Below are 23955 nucleotides of genomic sequence, written 5' to 3' on the forward strand. Positions count from 1 at the left end.
TAACTCCACCCCTCATGTCCATGTCATCTAATCTAGGCAGAGAGACAGACTGAAATAAGAATTATAGCAAACAGGCATGATAAGACAGGCTTCTGCAGTTTCCCTGTCTTTTCTCTGTGCTACAGTTTGTAAAAAGAGAAGAAATTTGATCCAGGCAGGCAGACAGCAGGGGAGGGAGGGGCAGACAGCAGGGGAGGGAGGGGCAGGGTAGTTAGTCAAGCTGTAGAGGTGGGCACAATGCTTTCATCTTCAGGAGTAAAATGAAAGTGCTACTTACAGATATAAATGTGAGTCTGTTCTATCCAAAATGATGTACCAGATGTAAACTTTATATGTTCCTCTAACTGTACACAGTGCCTAGACTACATATATGTGTTGCCATTCAGACCTTTTTTTTGGCTGGAGATGGTCTTCAATCTAGACTATGATTTGACATTCTGTATGTAGAATCTAGTAATCTGCAGTGTTATTCAGTGTTAATACATGGTATCCTCCATACAGTAAGGTTTTATATAGGGGGTTCTAGTGACTTTTAGACCAAACACACCATTTTCTCCTTTTTTCTATATTTAATTTATTTTTAAAATTTTTTTTTGCTCTTGTCACCTTTGACACCGGGAGATTCCACTTGCAAGAGGGGCCTCAGCTGATGTGCATAGCATGGTGGTCAGAGCCTATGATAGGGCAGGTGTGCAGCATAACGAGCTGTCATTGGTGAGTTTTGTTTACATGGACGCTCCACCCCTTAGCCGCTATTGGAATGGATAGCTCGAGAGGAAGAGACCGAACCTGAGTGAGCGGGCGTAGCCGCACCTCCTTCCTGTTTTGGAAGGAGAGGAAATATTGGCTCAGTGCCCCAGGCTCGTGATTGGTCATGCCTTGTGCTTCAGCTTCCTGATATCACCACACTGTGGCTTTGCACACATATGGAGGCGACAATGCTTTGTGGACTACTCGTATGTGAGAAGCTTTTTGTTTTCTATTCCAGATATTATTGAAGATATTCTTAAAGAGAATCTGTACTCGAATATTCTTACAATAAAAAGCATACCATTCTATTCCTTATTTTCTCCTGTGCCCCTCTGTGCTGTTTCTGCCACTCTCTGCTGCAATCCTGGCTTGTAATTAACAGTTTTAGGCAATGTTTACAAACAAACTAACCAGCTTCTAATAGGCTCAGCTAAGCATAGTGTGTGAGTATGCAGGGGGCCTGCAGAGGGTGTGTATCGCTTCTACCAATCACAAGCAGCCCTGCACATTCCACACAATCAAAGCCTTAGCCCGACAAACAGGACAGAGGAAAGATACATTGATTTATTACAGAGACAGTGTAATTAGGAAGAGCTGCAGTAAGCCCCAGCACATTAGAACAGGCATAGGAACTCATAGGATAGAAGAACTAAGGCTGAAAAAATTGTTACAGAGTCTCTTTAATGTCTGAGCATTGAGTGCGGGCTGGATTGGGGTAGGTAGGCGGAGTTATCTCCATTACTGCAGTTCCCCATCATGTCCACAGCCATGATGGCTTCCCAAGTTTTCCAGAAATTGACAAGTCAGACCACCCCTTGAGCTCCATCACTCTGTTATCAATGGTTGGAGTGAAACAGACTTTCTGCAGTTGAGAGATGTCTGAATTCGAATACCTCGGAGAAGGGTGAATGTTTAGTGATATGAAAGGTGTGAGCAGGAATCCAGGCGCATGCATCTCTATGGAGAGAGCTTGCAGGGAGTAGTAGTTTTATTGTTAGGGTAGTCTGCCTTTATTCCTGAGAATGATACAAAGTATCTATGTGGGGGGTTAGTTTACCTAATTTCCCCTTAGGGAGGGAGACATAGAGAATAATATAATCTGTGAATAGTGCAGAGCTCTGATTGGCTGATCTTGTATGTCATGGAATACTGAGCCCATAAGATCCTCGTGGAGCAGCTCCCACCTCCAGCTGGTGCCTCACACGTATGCACACTCTCTGTGTTACCTTATCTCTGGATTTCCCTCACTTCTTGTGCTGTCAGAGGTGTTTTCATGTTTATCCCAGCCGTTATGGAAGGCAGGCCGGTATCTCTTCCCTGTGTAGGAGGACACTTTCCCTGATAGCATTTCCCAGCAGCTGTTCATAGCTACAGTCATAAATAAAATGTTGTACAATAGAGTTGTTGTGGATCAGTGTCGGTCTCAGGGAAGAAGCTTATGTGCAATCAGGAGCCACTGGTGTTGGGTGGCCCACAGTGGGTGAGGTTGGAGTCTGCACAAAGATAATGGTCGGACAGGTAGAGAAGATGGAGGCTGCAGCTGGAGAGAGTGGTTGGGGGCCTCTGCTGCTTCTGTCCTGGTATTGGCACTGTCCCAGCTGGGAGATTTGTTGCTATGGCTCTTGGAAGGTTTGGGGTTAGTAGGTGATGGACAGGTAGGGTCAGGATATGGAGCTACAGTCCCATCTGCTCAGTTCCTCAGCTGCCAGAGCCATAAGTAATGATAATTCATAGCTAATTAGCTGCAGGCCTCAGCTCTTGAATGTGTGCATGGAGAGGAGGAGAGAAGCACCAAATGATGAGCAAGGCACACTGGGAGAGAGGACTTTGGTGCTGAATGTGCAGATACCACAGCTTATGGGATATTATCAATCCTCAGCAAATTATGTTCTTTTCTGTGCTCTGATTATTAGTGCTAATATCTTACAGCTATAATTTGTTATCCATTTCAGAACTGAGATCTGACCTTAAAGAGCAAATTACATATGCGAGGAGTGATCAGCAGTCTATGGAGGAGAGTGACATCATGAATACAATTAAAGAAGATGACGAAGAGACCTATGTGATGATTGATCAACAATCTATGGAGGAGGGTGGCATGATGGAGACAATTAAAGAGGAAAAAGTAGACACCTATGTGAGGAGTGATCAGCAGTCTATGGAGGAGGGTGGCATTATGGGAACAATTAAAGAAGAGGAGACATATATGAGGAGTGATCAGCAGTCTACGGAGGAGAGTAACATGATAAGAACAAGTGAAAAGGAAGAAGACAAAACACGTGTGAGGAGTGATGAGCGGTCTATGGAGGAGAGTGACGTGATAAGGACTAGTGAAGAGGACATTATTACTGGGATGAGTATTGGTGAGTGATAAATGTATCTCCTTTTAATGTCCAGTGCATATAAGCTGTGTGCTCTACATGTTGTCAGTATACAGGAGTCAGTCTGAGGAAGGCTTCATAGCTGAAAGCTTACTCCTTTTCTTCTAACAATAAATGGCATCATTCTGATTCAAAACTTCTTACTAGTGCAATAAGCTAACTCTCTAACTGAATGACAAAGCTAACAATTAGTAAGCTAACTCTCTAACTGAGTCACTAAACTATCAATCACAGGTTCAGTGAGTCTCTAATGAGCACAAATCTATCACAAAAATGCAAATACACAGCACTGCTCTCTCCAGCGTTGTGCTGGAGAGAGCAGTACTGTGTATTTGCATTTTTGTACTGAGTAACAGCAAGGAGATAATCCAAGATGGCATCTGCCTTATATAGGGAAGGGTGTGGCCAGAGCTCCGCTCACTGCTATTGGTTGGTAGGAACATTCTGATTAAAAAAAAAATGCGCTTCCATAAGGGACTCCAAGTTGTAATTACAGCTGATTACACTCGTAGTCAGAATTTGTAACCGCGGTGGATTACGGATTATGACTATGGTGCTGTAGGCCGCAATTACCACTTGTCATTACAGATATCCATAAATTACAGGTCATTACGCCCAACACTACCTGGGACAGAGGAGGTGGCAGAAGGGAGTTAGACTGGCCTCCTCTTGACCCCCTGGGGGCGCACCGCCAACAACAGTCCTTCGGGGATTACCACATTAATACATGGTAATCCCTGTCTGGCACACGGCCAAGCAGGAAGTGACACTCACTTCCTGTTGGTGAAGCAATCACGTGTGCAGAAGTGTATTGCTTAAATACGCTTCCATACATGCGCAGCGCGTCTAAATGTGGCGGTCAGTTTAAAAACACGTGCGTCTCCATAGACTTATGACTCCATAGATTCCATAGACTTATACCGCCACAAGAGCTGCACGGTAACGTAGGTATGCACTTGCATCAGGTATGCGGCAAAACGTCACTTCCGTCGCATTGTGCTGCACCACGCCGGTATGGAAGACCATAGACTAACATTGCCCTAGCGGTAGGCTGCGGTGGAAATGCCGCACTGCGCTGTGCCAGTGGGAAAGGGCCCTCAGGCAACTGTAGTGAGGTGCACCCTGCCGCCGACTGCATGGGCCAACAACCAGGATACACATTCCACTACATGCTGGTATGGGGCTGGGATGGCAGTCCTGGTAACATAATGGAGACTGGGGATCCACCATTGTGGCACCAAACAGCACATCAGCTGGCAGAAGGGGGCACTTTCCACTAGCAGATAGGGCAGAAGCTGTTGGGCCAACAATCTTGCCAGGAGCCCATTGTTGCGGATCACTGTTGGGTCAGTTGGGGCAAGAGGCCTCTTCCGTGCAGTCATTTCGGGAAGAGAGGACTGGTGCTGGGCGACAAACTGGGGGGAGGAGACAGCTGATGAGGTCGGGATGCTGCTTCCAGCCTGGTGTGCAGAGGGGGTTGGCGTGCAGTGGGACTGGGCAGGCTGCACATGAATCACAGAGTGATGGCTAGAGGAAGACGAGAGGGGCCTCTTGCTGCTGCTTCTCCTCCTGACACACTCTGTCCACTGCTGCCCTGTGCATTCCTGCCTCTCTTTAACCTCCCTAGCGGTATAATTCCCACGGCTGCGCGGCCGCGGGAGGGTTTTTTTCACTTTTTTTTTTTTTTAGCATGTAGCTAGCCTAGCGCTAGCTACATGCTTCCCCCCCCTCCCTGTGGCATCCCCCCGTATCATCCGATCGCCGCCGGCGCCGCTTGCCCATAAGGAAATCCCGTTCTAAACGGGATTTCCTTGAGGGCTTCCCCTCGTCGCCATGGCGACGAACGGAGTGACGTCATCGACGTCGTGACATCATAGGGAGTCCCGAACCACCCCATAGCGCAGCCTAGCGGCGATTGGCCAGGCTGCGCAAGGGGTATGCGGGGGGGGGGGGGCCCTGTATCGCAGCGGGTAGCGGCGCATCGGCGGCGGGCAGCGGCGAACAGACCAAACACGCAGCTAGCAGAGTGCTAGCTGCGTGTTTGAAAAAAAAATTATGTAAATCGGCCCAGCAGGGTCTGAGCAGCACCCTCCGGCGGCTTACCCCGTGTCACACACGGGGTTACCGCCAAGGAGGTTAATAAATCCCACTGTACCATGTGAGGGATCTTCAGGTGGGACATAATGCCCGGTGTCTTCAACTTGGTGCCGCTTACCCTCTGCTCACCGACACACCACAGAGGTTGCAGACCGTGCAGGACTCATCCTCACTATGAATGGTGAAGTAGCCCCATACCGAGGATGACCGCGACACACTCCTGATGTAGCTGGCTGTTGTCCAGCATGGGGCTAGGTGCTCACAGATGGGGTGGCTGCTTCTGGGTTTGGCCCTGCTGCTGCCTGCCCTACCAGTGGAGTCCATGCCCCTAGCCTACACCTGATGCACCATCCTGACTGATTGACGCCTGACTGATAAACCATCACTGCTGCCTGTTGGTGAACCAGTTGGCGTCCACGATAGGTTGCCCACCTCATCATCCAAAGGCAAATCATCATCCCCAAACAGAGTGACCTGGGGACTGAACAGACCAGGTGCATTTAGTGATAGTGAATGTAAAAGGTGATATTGCGCTCCTTCCCTAGTGAAGAGTCCAACACAGTCTGAAATACCGGTTCGCAACGCCAACACAAGTTTATACGCCTCCTTCATTCAGTACAGTACATTACCCATCGGTCTCTCCTACATCAACTTCCGCCTCCTGGACCGGAAATATGCTACGGACCTTCATATTTATCTAAGCAACCCCCAGTGCCTAAAACTACATTACCCATACACCCCGCTTGATCGTATCCACCTCCTGCAAACCGGGATGCTAATCTATTTAAACTATATTGCGGAAATAAATACCTAATGGAACGCAACCCGTGACCTTAACCCCGTGTAAGCCTGTAAGGTCTCCCACAGCGATACACATTTTTTTTCCCTACCCATTCCCGATACATATTATATACATGAATAACACATAAATAAATAAATTATTGTTCTTTTGTGCAACTAATTATCAGGATAGATAGATAGATAGATAGATAGATAGATAGATAGATAGATAGATAGATAGATAGATAGATAGATAGATAGATAGATAGATAGAACTACTATGTGAAAAATGGAAAAATTCCCAAATCTGTCTTAAAGTGACAGTGCATACATTGGATGTCTGAAAGTAAAAAAAAGTGTTTGACTTCTTGGTTTTATTGGTGTTGCTAACCGGTATTTCAGACTGTGTTGGACTCTTTACTAGGGAAAGAGCGCAATATCACCTTTTACATTCATTGTCATTTATTTAGTTTGGTGGTTTGCAGCAGACTCCCATATATTATAAATATGGAAATGTTTGATATACGCAATAGAGGGGGGATTGATATTGAAAAAGACTTCTTGAAGGAACCAGATCCGAACAATCTGGGCATGGAAGGTTTGTTCAAAAAATTACAACGTGCCATGCTGAAGGAAGCTAATGCTTGGTGGGATCTCACTAGTTATGGGAAATATATTAAAGAGGGTATAGTGCCGAGGCGGTTCAGGTGGGATGTCCTTCCCACAGATGGTGAGGAAAACGATAATGACTGGGTACTGGGGGAATGTAGAGTCAATCTGTTGAAAATCTTGAGTAAAAGTATGCAGAGTAGATTACAGAAGCTTGGGTCAGAGATTGAGAGTATTAAAGTTAAAATGGAGCAATATAAAAAATTGGAACAGTTCAAAGAATCATCTAATAGTTTGCCCAAAACTGTTCAAAAAAAGTGAAAAAGAGAGTGGTGAAGTTAGGATTGGCAGATTTCGAGCTGATTGGCAGGAGTATCAAACTCAAAATGCATATAAATGGCAGATAGAGCAACAGAAAAGAAAAAATCCACCACAGCAGAATAAGGGTGAGCCTATGCACGCTATGCCCCCTTATGAACCACCAGTTAATCCGCATAATAATCCCCCCAACAGACCTGGGGGCATACCCCAACCTATGGGTGGTGGACCACGATATCCCACTTATGCGAGGCCGACCTATACCCCTCAGAATGCAACAGGAGGGGGCATCAAGACTATGATGAGAGGAGAGAGGGTTACTTTCAGAATCCCCCCACAGGTCGCGGGGGACAACCTAGATACCCTCTAGGACGCAAACCCCAAACTCCCCAATATAGGGGATATCAAAGCCCAAGGAGGCACTACAATCAGTCACAAGAAGTGGGAGGCTTTCCAACATTCAATAGATTGGAGCCTTTGGAGAGACTGACAGAGGAGGTAGTGCACCACCGTTTTTTAGGGGGTGGGACCCCGAGGGAACAGTAGCCAGAATGGAATTACCCAAGGGGAGAAATTTTACCCATGGAAAAGAGGAATAGGAGAGGAAGGCGAGGAGGGAGACATGAAAAGGAGAAAAGAATAAAGGGGCGGATTGGCGGTACCAAATTTCAAGTACTATTATGAAGCCGCGATATTGACAAAAATAGTAGACGGGCATAAGCATGCAGAAGAAAAGAGATGGGTATATTTAGAGGAAGATATAGCGGGACGCTTCCTGACAAAGTTACTGTGGACTTCAGAGAAAAATAAAAAGAATATACAAGGCAAAGGAATAGAAATTATAAAATATACGGTAGGGACCTTTGAAAAATATAGGGTAAAGGAAGAGATTTCCCCCTGGCCAACGCCCGTTATGCCAATACTGGGAAATAAAAATTTTCCTCCAGGAATACATCCAAGTAGTTATCCCAATTGGAGGGGAGAAAAAACGGAGAATGGGTCCCCTTGCAGGAATTGGAAAGGAAGGGGGAGAGGAGAACACTAGATGAATGGAGCCACATCCAATTTAAATCTTCTTTGAAAAGATGCGGTACTAAAGAGGCCCTAAGCAGGAAAAATACCCCATTTGAAGAGATGTGTAGGGGAAGGGGCCAACAAAGAAGGACCCTTTCAAAGATATATGCCTTATTGAATGGGACAGAAGACCCTGCGGCCTCAGTGCGGGCTGGTTGGGAAAAGGACCTGGAAAGACCATTTACTGAGGAACAGTGGAAGAAAATAACTAAAATAGCAAGCAAGTCATCTATATCTACAAGGGGCCAGGAAGCAGGATATAAGATATTTACTAGATGGTACCTCACCCCGGAGAGGCTGAGTAGGATGTTCCCAGGAACCTCAGCGCAGTGTTGGAGGTGTGGAAAGGAAAAGGGAGATATATTACATATTTTTTGGGGGTGCAAAGAAATACGAGAGTTCTGGGAGGCTGTGAAAAACGATACTTCCCAAATAACGGGAGAGGAACTCCCGGATGACCCCGCCTTTTTTCTACTACATAGCAATGAGTGGCCATCAAAAAAATATGAGGGGTCTTTGGTGGGGTTCTTGATTAATGCAGCAAGGACCCTCATAGCAAGGCACTGGAAATCGACACAAGGCCCAAGTGTCTGGGAATGGTTTTGTGGAACTGGAAAGGGTCTGGAAGATGGAGGAATTAACTAGTTTTGTACATGGAGATACAGGGAGACCTGAGGAAAGATGGAGGCAATGGTTTGAATTCAAAGCCTCAGATGAATACGACAGAATGAGGAAGAAATCGGAATGAGAGGAGACCCCTGGGGTTTTGATGGACAGCAGGGGAGTGAATGGAGGCTTGAATGGTGGGAACTGGCACTTGCGTGTGGGGGGTATAGGAACTTAAGATGTGAGAAAGGTCATGTAAAAGACAAAGTGCTATAAATTTCTATACATGGTGGAAGGTATGACATTAGAATATGAAACAGATCTATAGGGAAGGGGAAAGACACCTGTTATATTGTAAGCTAGTGATAGATCACTGTGTATAGGAAAAATTTGGAGACTATTTTTTATTTTTTTTATTTTTTTACTGTATTTGAATGCTATTTATATTTTGAAAGCAGTTGAAATAAAGATATTAAAAAAAAAAAAAAAAAAAAAAAAAGAGAATAAAGGGGCAGTGGATTTTTAATATTAGTGGTGAAGAACTTTCTGTTCTAGATATTAAAATATGCACCCCAACAAGGACCCAACAAGTTGGAACTCTTTATAGATGTGAACAAATATGGCCGTAAACTTAATATCAAAAAGTATTTTTTGGCCAAACAAGGGCCCAATACTCGGGTCAACCAAGGAGGGGCCACAGGAGGATATGTACACACAGGGTTACGTAATAGGTCCACCTTTTAACCCCCTGATAATCACAAAGGTAGTTCTGTGGAAGTTTTTAAGAGCTTGGTACTTAAGGATTTAGAGGAGTTACAATTTAATAACAGATCTGAATTAAAGGTGATTAGAGATCTAAGTAGGAAGAAGGAGGTATTAGTGAGACCTGCAGACAAGGGGGGAGGGGTGGTAGTGATGCACGTGGACCAATATAAAGCGGAAATGATGAATTTACTACAAGATACATATACTTATAAGAAATTGAATGGAGACCCCACAAGGAGATTTAAAGATGAATTGAGGGATATTCTGAAGTGGGGGTTAGAGAGGGGTATTCTTAAAGATGCTGAATTTAGATACTTGTTGATCGATGCACCACGCATCCCTGTTATGTATCAGAACCCCCAAATCCACATGTGCCTTGAAAAGCCGCCAGGGAGGCCCATTATTAGCGGTATGTGGTCACTCATTCAGAGGGTAGGTGAGTATATCGACTGTTTTTTGCAGCCTATTGTAAAAAAGTTGCCATATTTGCTACAGGAAACTAAACATGTCTTGCAAGAAATGGAAGGATTGCAAGTTACATCAAATGCATTTTTAACCACGGCTGATGTGACTGCCTTGTATACGATTATACCTCATGATGAGGCAATACAGGCAGTCAGAGATGCCTTTGTCAAACATGTGCAAATTTGGACAGAGGCGCCAGGCAGGTTAAAATGATCTAAAAACAACTAAAAAGGAGGAGTACAGGTGGACTTACCTCCTGAAATGATGGACAATCAAGATTGTTCAAATCGCAAATAACAATTTATTTTGGCACTCCGCAACGCGTTTCGCAGGTATAACCCGCTTCATCAGGCAAGGAGTGCAAGCTAAAAATCAAGCATACAAACCATAAACAATATACAATAAACAAAACACGACCCTAAGAGCTTGCCATCATAATACAAAAAGCAAAAATGACATATGTCTGTCACAGAAGGGGCGATCTGCTGTGACAGGAGACGTGTAAATACCAAGGGCCTGATTTACCAAAGGACGATAAGCCCCTTTGCATGTCTAATTGTTTGTTTGCTCCTCCAAACAACCGCGAGAGCTATCGCGGGCGCCCGGACGCAATGCGCCACCCCGGACACGCAAAGCCCATAGACCCATATTGGGCCCCGCGCATCCAAGAAGATGCACCCCGCGCAAACGCAGCGCGCGCAAATGTATGCGCGTGCAAAAACGCTTAGCGCGAAAAAATCGCGCCAAGCGTTAGCAAATCAGGCCCCATGTGTAATGAGGAATGCGACCAAAGTAGTACAAGAATCTATCATGAAACAGCACATAAATAACTTCTCATTCAATTGTCAGCATAAGTTATTATATATATCAGCGTAAGTTATTATATAGTGACAATACCCGTGTGTCCATAGTGGTGTAATAACTATCTACATAGCCGCAAAAGTATCATCTATAAAAGTGAAGTATAGCTCTTTGAATAAATAGGGAATTCCATCTTACCTCAAAAAGGTCCAATAGTGGCAATGCGCCTCTGTAACTCGCGCTGCTGCTGTCTGCTGTTTATAAAGGTGTCTATGTGCCTAAATTAAAGGTAGGATGTCAGGTGAGTACAGCGTGACATCACATCCCCCACACTGGGCTTATACGGGAAGTGATGCTGGGAAGCATGGGCGAGGTGGCGTCGGCCATGTTGATTGTGGGCAATTTTGCCAGTAGCTGTAAATATGTATAAAATGTGGTGTTTTTGCCACACTATGCATCTCAACAATATTTCCATGCCTATGCGACCATATAGTGGCACTGATAGCGTTACTGGCTATCATTAGATTGTGATCTCTATTTGTTGTTTCTGTATTCATATAGTCTATGTAGTATATATATGAATGCTGCCATCTAGTGGTCAGAATATGGAATAGCAGGTAAAAGTAGTTCTACTCCTATACAAATGCATAAAACTGAATTAAATCCAATAACAGAGATAAAACAACAGTGTTAATATGGTTAAGAAGAAGTAAAAAAAAAATAATTAAAAAAAAAAATCATAAAAATATGCTTATCTAATATAATAATTTTAAAAAATGTATAAAAAATAAAAGAGAGGACTATCATAATAAAACATTGTTTGCTATTAGCAAGCGACTGTTTGGAGTAATAATAAATAATTAATCATTAAAATGCTTTTTCTAAAACCTCATTCAGACCATTGGGTATCAGGCACTTTAGAATTTGTATCCAATAAATTTCCTTTTGGCGCAGTATCTCGAAAGCATTTGTGTGGGATGGGGAAACTGATTCGATGAAAGTGATTTTAAATAAGAGAGGATTATTGTTGTGATGAGGAGTCCGGTTTCGTCGCTCTAGGCGACTCCTCAGAAGTCACTTCTGAGGAGTCGCCTAGAGCGACGAAACCGGTCAAGTGCACGCAGTCTCACTAATATCCAGAGGGGAGGAACGTGGACGCAGAGGGGAAGGCGATAGAAACAGCGCTCTACAGCCAACCCGGTGGCCAGCGTTTGGGGTGGAGCCCACAAAAACTCTATGCGAATGACACTGGATATGTTTGTAAGTGAGCAATCTTTTTATTAATAAAACTTTTATACAATTTTACGCTATGGAAGCTTTGGTATATGTCTTTTGAGGTGAAAAGGACCAGCAGATGACACAGAAAGTGGTGAGGAGGGAATCTTCCAGCTAAAACGGCAGGGGGCAGCCAGATGACCCCACAAGCGCTGTGGACCCATCTAACTGAGGGTCTCATTTAACGGTGAGTGGCCACTGCTTGGGGTGTGGTGGTGGTGTCTCACTGAAGTGGAGTGACTTATCTGACCCTGAGTGGAAGAGTAACATATACCACTTGGAGTGTGGAACGCAGCCTGCTGAAGTTCTTTGTGCGCAGCTATTGTTTGAGGTTTCCCATCAACTCTGACCAGCTTCCCTGTCCATGCTGAGGAGATGCACCCCCCGAGCATGATGCTGCCACCACCATATTTGACAGTGGGGATGGTGTGTTCAGAGTAATGTGCAGTGTTAGTTTTCTGCCACACATAGCGTTTTGCCTTTTGGCCAAAAAGTTCCATTTTGGTCTCATCTGACCAGAGCACCTTCTTCCACATGGTTGCTGTGTCCCCCACATGGCTTGTGGCAAACTGCAAACGGGACTTCTTATGCTTTCTGTTAACAATGCCTTTCTTCTTGCCACTCTTCCATAAAGGCCAACTTTGTGCAGTGCATGACTAATAGTTGTCCTATGGACAGTCTCCCACCTGAGCTGTAGATCTCTACAGCTCGTCCAGAGTCACCATGGGCCTCTTGACTGCATTTCTGATCAGCGCTCTCCTTGTTCGGCCTGTGAGTTTAGGTGGATGGCCTTGTCTTGGTAGGTTTACAGTTGTGCCATACTCCTTCCATTTCTGAATGATTGCTTGAACAGTGCTCCTTGGGATGTTCAAGGCTTTAGAAATCTTTTTGTAGCCTAAGCCTGCTTAAAATTTCTCAATAACTTGATCCCTGACCTGTCTTGGACCTGTCTTGTGTGTTCTTTAAACTTCACGGTATTGTTGCTCCCGATATTCTCTTAGACAACCTCTGAGGCCCTCACAGAGCAGCTGTATTTGTACTGACATTAGATTACACACAGGTGCATTCTATTTAGTCATTAGCACTCATCAGGCAATGTCTATAGGCAACTGACTGCACTCAGATCAAAGGGGGCTGAATAATTACGCACACCCCACTTTGCAGTTATTTATTTGTAAAAAAATGTTTGGAATCATGTATGATTTACGTTCCACTTCTCACATGTACACCACTTTGTATTGGTCTTTCATGTGGAATTCCAATAAAATTGATTCATGTTTGTGGCAGTAATATGACAAAATGTGGAAAACTTCAAGGGGGCCGAATACTTTTGCAACCCACTGTATATAGGGTGAAACACTACAAATTTATTGGGGCAGCTCAGGAATTTGGGGGCTTGGCGAACAGGAAAAAAAAACAAATTGTGAAAGAACAAGTTGTGTGAACGCTCTCTAACTAAAACTAAACCACAATTTTTTTGTATTTTTTTTTTTCTTATGAAAATAAAAAAATTTAGACTAAAGACAGAAAAAAATCAAATTACAAACTAAGATTTAAAAAATAAAAGTGAAATAAAAAGAAAATAAACAATTAAAATAAATTAAATGGAGAATAAAAATTAGATAAAAAGAACACAGCAACGTTCTAATCAAATCAAATTTAAATCAAAATATATTAAACATAATTAAAGTATATCAAATTTGAAATAAAAGATATAAAAAAAAATAATAAAGGGTAAACACACTACACTAACTATCACTCACTGCACTCTAAAACTATCTCTCTGACACACTACAGCTAACCTTCTCACTCACTCACTCACTAGTCACTCACTACACCAGAGCTGGATTTAAGCCCAGGTCATGGCCTAGGGCAGTGATCTGCAAACTTGACTCTTCAGTGTTAAAGAGACACTGAAGCGAAAACAAATTTATGATATTATGCTTTGTATGTGTAGCACAGCTAAGAAATAAAACATTAAGATCAGATACATCAGTGTAATTGTTTCCAGTACAGGAAGAGTTAAGAAACTCCAGTTGTTAACTCTATGCAAAAAAAGCCATTAATCTCTACGACTTTCAAAGTCGTGGAGAGGGCTATTATCTGACTTTTATTATCTCAACTGTAAGTGAACAGTTTTCTTTTTCTCTGCCAGAGGAGAGGTCATTAGTTCACAGACTGCTCTGAAAGAATCATTTTGAATGCAGAGTGTTGTGTAATCTTTATTATATTAGAGAATGATGCAATGTTAGAAAAAACACTATATACCTGAAAATAAAGATATGAGAATATTTTCTTTGCTGCTAATCTTCTGGTAATTATTCATAGTACACAACCAATTCATTATATCATATTTTTTTTTTCTCTTCAGTGTCTCTTTAAGGAACTAAAAGTCCCACAATGCATTACAGGAGTCTGACAGCCACAGTCATGATTCATAAAGGCAAATATCCGCAGAGAAGGAAATGTCATGCTAAAACATGCGTACAAACATTGCAACAAGGTGAGGACACATACCCAAGGTGGACGCAGTGGTGGAGCGGTGGGTGCAGAGGGAAAGGAGCCTGATGGCCGTTTCGCGCTATGCGCTTCTACGGAGGCTGCCAATAGCATAGCGAAACGGCCGTCAGGCTCCTTTCCCTCTGCACCCACCGCTCCACCACTGCGTCCACCTTGGGTATGTGTCCTCACCTTGTTGCAATGTTTGTACGCATGACATTTAAATTGGAATAAATAAATAGTGAATGACAGCAGTGCCGGCGCTTTTCTCCTTTTCTCCTTTTCTGCTGATATAGTGCACTACAATCTGTCTGTCTACTCACTCCTCACTCACTCACTATCTCACAACTCACCAGATTATTATTATTATTATTATTATTATTATTATTATTATTTTTTATTTATATAGCGCCAACATCTTCCGTAGCGCTGTACATAGTACAAACAAATAATGGGGAACAAATATACATAAGAAATACAAGACACTGTACAGTCATGACATTGAATAGAGTAAATACAGATACATACATAGTTGATATGTAGTTGGTACATATACATATGTTAAAATTACAGCAGTATGAGAAACACTAGGAGGAGGTCCCTGCCCTTGCGAGCTTACAATCTAGAGGGTAGTGAGGAGGAAACAAAGGGGAAGGAAACACAAGGATTAGTGGGTGAGCCAGTGTGCCTTCAGTGCTGCCTATAGCAAATTATAGGCTTGTCTGAACAGGTGTGTTTTCAGAGTACGTTTGAAGGTTTTCCAGACTCGTGGCATGACGAACCGGTTGAGGGAGAGAGTTCCAAAGGAGAGGGACCGCCCGTGAGAAGTCTTGGATGAGAGGAGGTGACTAGGCTGGAGGACAAAAGGGTCTCCTGTGAGGAACGGAGGGTCCGAGCGGGGAGGTATCTGGAGATTAAAGAGGAAATGTATGGAGGCGATAGCTTGTGTAGAGCTTTGTATGCAAGTGTGAGAAGTTTAAACTGGATCCTTTGGGCAACTGGTAACCAATGGAGGGATTGGCAGAGAGGGGCTGCCTCAGAGGATCTAGAAGAGAGGTGGATGAGACGGGCCACAGAGTTTAGTAGGGATTGGAGAGGTGCCAATCTGCTTTTTGGTAGACCACAGAGTAGGGTGTTGCAGTAGTCAAGACGGGAGATGATTAGGGCATGCACAAGCATTTTAGTTGCTTCTTGTGAAAGGAAGGGACGGATTCTGGAAATGTTTTTGAGATGGAAGTAGCAGGAGGTAGTTAAAGTGTTTATATGTGGTTTAAAGGAGAGCTCAGAGTCCAGAGTTACCCCTAGGCAACGAGCTTTGGGGGTTGATGCTATTGGGGTGTTCTCTACATTGATTGTGACAGTGGGAGGTGGAACAGAGAGCGAAGGTGGAAATATTACAATCTCTGTTTTGCTCATATTGAGTTTAAGGAAGCGGGATGACATAAATGTAGATACAGCGGATAGACATTTGGGGACTTTTGATAGTAGTGTGGAGAGGTCTGGGGCAGAACAATAAATTTGGGTGTCATCAGCATAGAGGTGGTATTGAAACCCAAAAGAGCTTATTATCTGTCCCAGGCCATGGGTGTAAATGGAAAAGAGGAGGGGTCCGAGGACGGACCCTTGTGGTACTCCCACAGACAGTGGGCGTGGAGAGGAGTTGGTATTGGCATAGGAGACCATGAAAGAACGTCCAGACAGGTAAAAGTTGAGCCAGGAGTGTGCTAAGCCCTTGATTCCCAGAGTTGAGAGGGTTTGGAGAAGCAGGGTATGATCAACAGTGTCGAAGGCAGAGGACAGATCTAGGAGTATTAGTACCGAAAATCTGCCTTTGGCTTTAGCAACTAGGAGGTCATTGGCAACCTTAGTGAGAACGGTTTCCGTAGAGTGTTGAGGGCGGAAGCCAGACTGGAAGGGGTCCAACAGGGAATTAGCAGAGAGAAAGTTAGACAACTCTGAGTAAATGTGGCGTTCCAGCAGTTTGGAGGCAAAGGGAAGGAGAGAGACTGGGCGGTAATTAGAAAGGGCAGTAGAGTCTAAAGAGGGTTTTTTGATTAGTGGCGTTATGATAGCTTGTTTAAATGAAGAAGGGAAAATGCCAGTTGAGATGGAAAGGTTAAACAGTGTTGTTAAAGCAGGAATGAGGGGGGAGGAGAGCTGGGGGATAAGATGAGAGGGAATAGGGTCTGAGGCGCATGTAGTAAGATGAGCTTTAGAGATTAGTGAAGAAAGACGCTGTTCAGTTAAGGCAGAGAAGGTTGTTAGCAGGGAGGGGGTTTGAGTGGGTGAGTGGTTATGTGGAGAGGGATAGTTAATAGTAGGGGAGCTGCCGGGCAGAGAGGAAAAAGGAAGAGGTGATTGGACCGGTGAAGAGGGTTGCTTTTGAAAGCTGTTCTGTAGCGTTTCAATTTTGCTCACAAAATATGCTGCTCTGCAGACAAGCTTGTGGTTGTAGGGGGAGGCGGGGGGTGGAGAAGAGAGTTGAAGGTGTTAAAAAGTTGTTTAGGGTTATGGGATTGTGAGGAAATAAGTATAGAGAAGTATGACTGCTTTGCAAGTGAGAGAGCGTCCCTGAGCTGGAGCAGCGTGTTTTTATAGTGGGCAAAGTCATCTGCGTTGGAGCTTTTCCTCCACTGCCGTTCTGCTGCCCTGGACTGTCTTTTCAGTTGTTTGATGGGTTCAGTCAGCCAGGGCTGTCTGTTGATGCGGCGGGGGCTGAAGTTGGTGAGAGGGGCGGCTGTGTTCATGGCAGCAGAGACTGTGGTGGAGTAGTAGATGGATGCTGACTCGGGGTCGGTGTAGGATGACAGGGAGCCCAGGGGTTTTAGAGAATCAGCTAGGGAGCAGAGGTCGAGGTTGCGATAATTCCTGCATAAGCGTGATGGCTGCACTACAGTAGCTGGAGGAGGCAGGGAGGGGCTGATTGTAAACGTTATGAGATTGTGATCTGAAAGGGGGAATGAAGAGTTATTAAATGTGGAAACTGGACAGAGCCGGGTAAAAACTAGGTCCAAAGTGTGGCCATCTTTGTGGGTGGAGGTTGAGGACCATTGGGAGAGGTCATAGGATGAGGTGAGTGAGAGGAATTTTGTGGTAGTGGAACAGTTAGTGTCTATGGGGATGTTAAAGTCCCCAATGATGATGGAAGGAATGTCAGTGGATAGAAAGTGGAGAAGCCATGTTGTAAAGTGGTCAATGAAGGTGGAGGCTGTTCCAGGAGGACGGTAGATGACAGCAACCTGGAACTGGTGAGGGGAGTAGATGCGGACAGCATGAGACTCAAAGGAAGAGAAATCCAGAGAAGGTGCAGGTGCAAGCGGTGTAAAGGAGCAGTGTTCGGAAAGAAGAATTCCCACCCCACCCCCATGTTTGTCACCCGATCTAGGTGTGTGGCTAAACTTGAGGCCACCGTATGAAAGGGCAGCTGGAGACACAGTATCAGATGGGGTTAGCCATGTCTCAGTGAGCCCCAGGAAGGTGAAAGCATTAGTGATGAACAGATCATGGACGTGGGCTAGTTTGTTGACTACAGAGCGTGCATTCCAGAGAGCCCCAGATATGGGAGGGGGAGAGCTGGGAAGGCAAGGAATGGTGATCAGGTTACATCGGTTAATGTGTGCGGAGGAGTGAGGACGGTCAGTGTGGGATGTGGTATTTACCAGAGTGCAGTGTGGTCTGGGAGAGGGTCCTGGATTGGGTGATATGTCCCCAGCAGCAAGTAAGAGTAGTAGGCAGAGATGAGAGAGGTGAGGATGTGATTTGTATGTGACAGAGGGCTGTTTGAGAGATGTTGAGGAAGGTATGTGTGATTTGAGAAATAAGAATAGTTCATGAGTAGAGAGGAGAGAGGATGGTAGGAGAGAGGGAGCAATGTAGATGTTATTGCTGGCAGTGGGAGGGGTGAGTGATGTAGGTATTTTAAGTAGTGGGGCTGACAGAATAATGGCTGTAAAAATGATATTAAACATTTTGCAAGTTGGTGTGTGTATAATTAGGGAAAATAAGTGTCAGAGTTAAAGAGTGCAGGGTAGTTTGTGTGATATTATCAGGTGTATGTTGATGGTTGAAATCAGGGTAGTTCAGGGATTGATAAATATGAGCTGATGGTGGAAGTCAGGGAAACCAAAGAGAAAAGATCATACCAGTGTTAGATCAGCAGATGAGCAGCCATGAAGAGATTTGTGTTTGTTCTCATCTGGTCTCTTCTGGTTCAATTCTGGGCTAATTCGGGGTGTCTTATACACCCTTAAAGATATGCCCTTTAAGCATATGCCCTGCTGACCTTTGAGATCTACTAATATAGGCCCTAACTGAGTTTGGAGTTAATAGGCAGACTGCTAACAGGTGAGGATTGGCTGGCCAATTTGTCTCACAGGGGCAGGGCTAGTCAAACATATGCAAAGGCTCTATTGAATAGGTAAGAAGTAGCAGGAAGTGGCCTAAGTTAATAATGCATACCAGTTAAAATAGAGAAATTAGCAATGCAGGATTCAAGGAGCAGATCAATCAGTCAGGAAATATTGCATAGAGTCAAATGCATACCTGCAAGAAAGAATATCGCAATGTCAGTACAGATGGATAAGTAGATCTTCAAGTACAGGGAGTACAGTATATATTAAATAATTCTGGGCTAATTCAGGGTGTCTTATACACCCTTAAAGATATGCCCTTTAAGCATATGCCCTGCTGACCAAACGGTCTGCTGACCTTTGAGATCTACTAATATAGGCCCTAACTGAGTTTGGAGTTAATAGGCAGACTGCTAACAGGTGAAGATTGGCTGGCCAATTTGTCTCACAAGGGCAGGGCTAGTCAAACATATGCAAAGGCTCTATTGAATAGGTAAGAAGTAGCAGGAAGTGGCCTAAGTTAATAATGCATACCAGTTAAAATAGAGAAATTAGCAATGCAGGATTCAAGGAGCAGATCAATCAGTCAGGAAATATTGCATAGAGTCAAATGCATACCAGTTAAAATAGAGAAATTAGCAATGCAGGATTCAAGGAGCAGATCAATCAGTCAGGAAATATTGCATAGAGTCAAATGCATACCTGCAAGAAAGAATATCGCGATGTCAGTACAGATGGATAAGTAGATCTTCAAGTACAGGGAGTACAGTATATATTAAATAATTCTGGGCTAATTCGGGGTGTCTTATACACCCTTAAAGATATGCCCTTTAAGCATATGCCCTGCTGATCAAACGGTCTGCTGACCTTTGAGATCTACTAATAGATTCTGTCACACAACTCAATCCACACACAACTGATTCTCTGCAGCACAATGCAGCGCACTGTCTCCCTCAATATTCTCCTCCTCACTGAACCCACAAAATGGCTGACAGTCTCACCTCTCTTATATACAAGAGGGGAGGGATAGCCTGTGATAGGTAGCTAGGCTCTGGTTGCTAGGGCCTATAATTGCTCCGGATTGGTAGAGAATCCGATTGGCCGGTTAATTCTGCTATATTTAATGTAAGCTATAATTGGATGTATGCATAATCTGCACATTTCTGCATGTAAACAGCAGTACACTGATTGGCCTGAGATGACCGTGGTGTTCCGTTTTCTACAGTAGTTTTCTGAAATTTTAGTCCAATCACAGGACTGGGAAATACTCACTAGTATTGGACCAATCAGAGAGTGCGGAGGCATCCCGCGGGATTCCCATTTCCACAGAAATATTCTGCATTTTCTGATTGGTCCGATGCTTCTGAGCTCAGTGATTGGCTGACATTTCCGAGTAGCTGTAATGCGGCATTCTGACATTGCGGTGTTTCTGTTTTGGCAATCAGCATTCCGATGGAAATTTCGGACCATTCCCAGTCACAGTTTCCTTATTTCCTTAATTGGGAATAAGAGAGAGAAACATGTACAGTACACGGGGCATATGAGTGACACGAGGACACAGCGGTAATAAGAATGTGGAAGTGACACCACATGTGACACCACATTGCTCTACAAACATAACACAGATCTCTTGCTATAAGTACATATAGGTCTGTTGTCACAGGAGTAACACATTGCTTCCACTGTCTGGCCAATGCTTTAGGTGTGGGAGGGGTCAGTGACATGCAAATACCTCTGACGTGTATGCAAATGTCATGCAGATTGTATGCAGATAATCAGATTTGTCAGGAAATGCATTTGATTGGCTGAACTCCCAGCTACATAAAATTTTCATGCAAGCCAAAGTTGTAGTCATGTGATTGGCCGCCTGTAATGAGCTCCACCTTCTGCAGTTCTCAGTCAGGCTGATAACGTGTGATGGTCAGTGGCATGCCAATAACTCTGAGATGGTGCAAAGTGTATGCTAATTTTATGCAAAGTTATGCAGCTGCTGCATCTGGTCCATTTCCAGTCTGCACAAACTTTGCCTCAACTTGGAATTATCAGCAGCTCACTGACCATCCCTAATGATATTTGTTCCTCCCCTCCGAATTATCTAACAAGTAGTGTTGATGTTTCTCTATTTGCAGCTCGGAGTCCCGGGATCAGGAACCTCTCAGAGACTCGTCTCTCTGTATCCACAGACTGTACAATGGATGATGATGTCACTGGACAAGAGTCTCCTGCAGATATCCTGGTTACCCCAAATATTCCCCCAGACCCCCCTCAACTGTCTAACCCTGAGGGGCCTCATACCCAGCACAGCTCTTCCCCTGCTGGAGGGTCTCATTCCTGTTCCACGTGTGGGAAATGTTTTGTGAGGAAATCAAATCTAGGCAGACACAAGAGAACCCACGCTGGAGAGAAGCCGTATTCATGTGCTGAGTGTGGGAAATGTTTTGTACAGAAATCACATCTTGTCAGACATGAGAGATCTCACACTGGTGAGAAGCCATATTCATGTGATAAGTGTGGGAAATGTTTTGCACAGAAATCACATCTTGTCATTCATGAGCGATTTCACACTGGTGAGAAGCCGTATTCATGTGCTGAGTGTGGGAAAAGTTTTGTACAGAAATCAAGCCTTGTCATTCACGAGAGAACTCACACTGGTGAGAAGCCCTATTCATGTGCTGAGTGTGGGAAATGTTTTGTACAGAAATCAGACCTTGTCAATCATGGGAGAACTCACACGGGTGAGAAGCCATATTCATGTTCTGAGTGTGGGAAATGTTTTGTACTGAAATGTCATCTACTAAGGCATGAGAGATCTCACACTGGAGAGAACCCTTATTCATGTGCTGAGTGTAGGAAATGTTTTGTACAGAAATCACTTCTTGTCATCCATGAGAGAACTCACACTGGTGAGAAGCCGTATTCATGTGCTGAGTGTGGGAAACGTTTTGTACAGAAAGCTAGTCTACTAAGGCATGAGAAAGATCACACTGGAGAGAAGCCCTATTCATGTGCCGAGTGTGGGATATGTTTTGTACAGAAAGCAGAGCTTGTCATTCATGAGAGATCTCACACTGGTGAGAAGCCGTATTCATGTGCTGAGTGTGGGAAAAGTTTTGTACAGAAATCAAACCTTGTCAGTCATGAGAGAACTCACACTGGTGAGAAGCCGTATTCATGTGCTGAGTGTGGGAAAAGTTTTGTACAGAAATCAAACCTTGTCATTCATGAGAGATCTCACACTGGAGAGAAGCCGTATTTATGTGCTGAGTGTGGGAAATGTTTTGTACATAAATCACATCTTCTCAGGCATCAGAAATCTCACACAGGTGGTAAGTAAGAGTCAGTGAAACATAACTTCACCTTTAGTGAACCTGAACTGGCCGCAGCATACTGCTCTCCATCTCCCCAACACAGCTGGAAGTAGGGAGTATGGAGAGTGGAGTGCAGCGGCCAATAACAGGCTTGTTCAGTTCTGCTTATCCCTCTCACATCACTGGTGAGAAGTAGTGATGGTCAAGTAGATGCAAATAACTTTGCGTTGATGCAAATGTATGCACATTTTTATGCAGCTTGAAAATGAACTCAAATCATGCTGAGGTAAAATTCGATTGGTTCATTTTCAAGCTGAATAAATTTGCATAACAATTTGCATAAATGTGCATCAACTCGAAGTTATGTGCATCTACCTGACCATCACTAGTGAGAAGCTCTATTACTGCACTGAGTGTGGGAAATGTTTTGGTTGTGGTTTATTTCTTGCTAGACGCACCTGGCAGCATATTATACAGAGTTCCGGGGCTCTTTCATGCTACTACTATGCTATTGGTTTGTAAAGCAAGTCCCTGAACTGAGGTGGGATGATGGGATAAACATGGCTACATATAGTACTAAGCCTAATTAGTAATTGGTTGTGTTCATCTTCTATTTATTCCATTGCAAGTGTTAAAGATGTGATTGAAAATAAAGCATAAGTCAGATCCGTACCCCTCTGGGTCCTCCCCAGGCTCCCCACATCCTTTTCCCGACTAGCGATGCAGCGCTGCACCCTCTGGAACAGCTATTCTCAACCCGGGTTCCGCGTCAATTTGACACTTCTGTGGGATACAAAAGTCCAACTTTCCCCATTTCTGTGGAACAATATAGTCCCGCTTCTGTATATGGCTGCAGCAGCGAAAAGATTCCTTCATACTGCTGCAAGGGATGCGGCGGATGGATCTGTAAAGCACCCACATCACTCGAAGCCTGTTCTATAGTTCAAACAGAATCCCTGCTGCAAGGAGGAGGAAAATACATCAGATGGTAAGTTACACCAATGACCAAAGCAGCCACAGAAAAGGGGGGACAAAGCAGCCACAGAAAGGGGGGGACAAAGCAGCCACAGAAACAGACAAAGCAGCAACACAAGTCTATAAAATCTTCAGCGCTATTCAAACAACTCCACCACCACAAGCACCATAAAACTAGATGCACTTACCAGATTGTTACTGTTAAGCTTGGAGGTGTAATCTCCACAGTCAGCATACAACACATAAGCTGACGTGAAGGAGGTACACACACCAGCACAAGGGATCAGGATATCCCCAGTTTAGTGGAGGAGAGGACTGACTCCAATAGGAGATTGTGGTGCACAGAGCCGGTGCAGATCCGAACAGCCACAAACAACACTTTCGTAATAACGTCTCAGCGCAAAGTAGCGCTGAGCGCATAAACCAGGACTGAGGAGATCAGGACAGGTAGACAGAATTAACGCTTGCTTAACTAGCCACTACTTAGTGACAGCAAGCGTCCACAATAAAACAGACTGGAATGAGGTAGTCAATGCGTTTGCAGCGATGGCGTGCCTCACAAAGACAGGACAAGATAGTCAGGAAATAGCAGGATCAAGATAGATGAACGTAACACAGATAAATATACAATAAGTATGATTTCCTAGCGTATTACAATTACAGCTATCAATGAAACTATTTGTAACGTCTGACTAACATATGTATATATCGGCAATGAACCGATATATGACATAAGCAGGAACTCTGAATAAGACTGGAGTAATACAGGGAACAGGACTCAGAAGGATTCGCTATCTCTTCGCAGAGATGAACGCAATCCACAAACAGGAACAGGATACTAGCTCAGCACGGGTGCTCACGATACGCGCAAACTACCAAAACGTGCTGGAAGGCTGACTAACT

At 44.2% G+C, this 23955-nt stretch overlaps 1 protein-coding gene across 1 annotated transcript in view; it reads left to right on the forward strand.

The window, feature by feature from the left end:
• Positions 1-23150, forward strand: part of LOC137524109 (oocyte zinc finger protein XlCOF22-like) — a 35629-nt gene extending 12479 nt beyond the window's left edge. Inside the window, exons 2-3 of the mRNA XM_068243618.1 lie at positions 2703-3113; positions 20899-23150. Coding sequence (XP_068099719.1) covers positions 2759-3113; positions 20899-22103 — 1560 coding nt within the window. The 5' untranslated portion in view covers positions 2703-2758 and the 3' untranslated portion in view covers positions 22104-23150. The remainder of the gene's footprint in view (positions 1-2702; positions 3114-20898) is intronic.
• The last annotated feature ends 805 nt before the right edge of the window (positions 23151-23955 follow it).

Source organism: Hyperolius riggenbachi, chromosome 7 (assembly GCF_040937935.1).
Source record: "Hyperolius riggenbachi isolate aHypRig1 chromosome 7, aHypRig1.pri, whole genome shotgun sequence".
NCBI lineage: Eukaryota > Metazoa > Chordata > Amphibia > Anura > Hyperoliidae > Hyperolius > Hyperolius riggenbachi.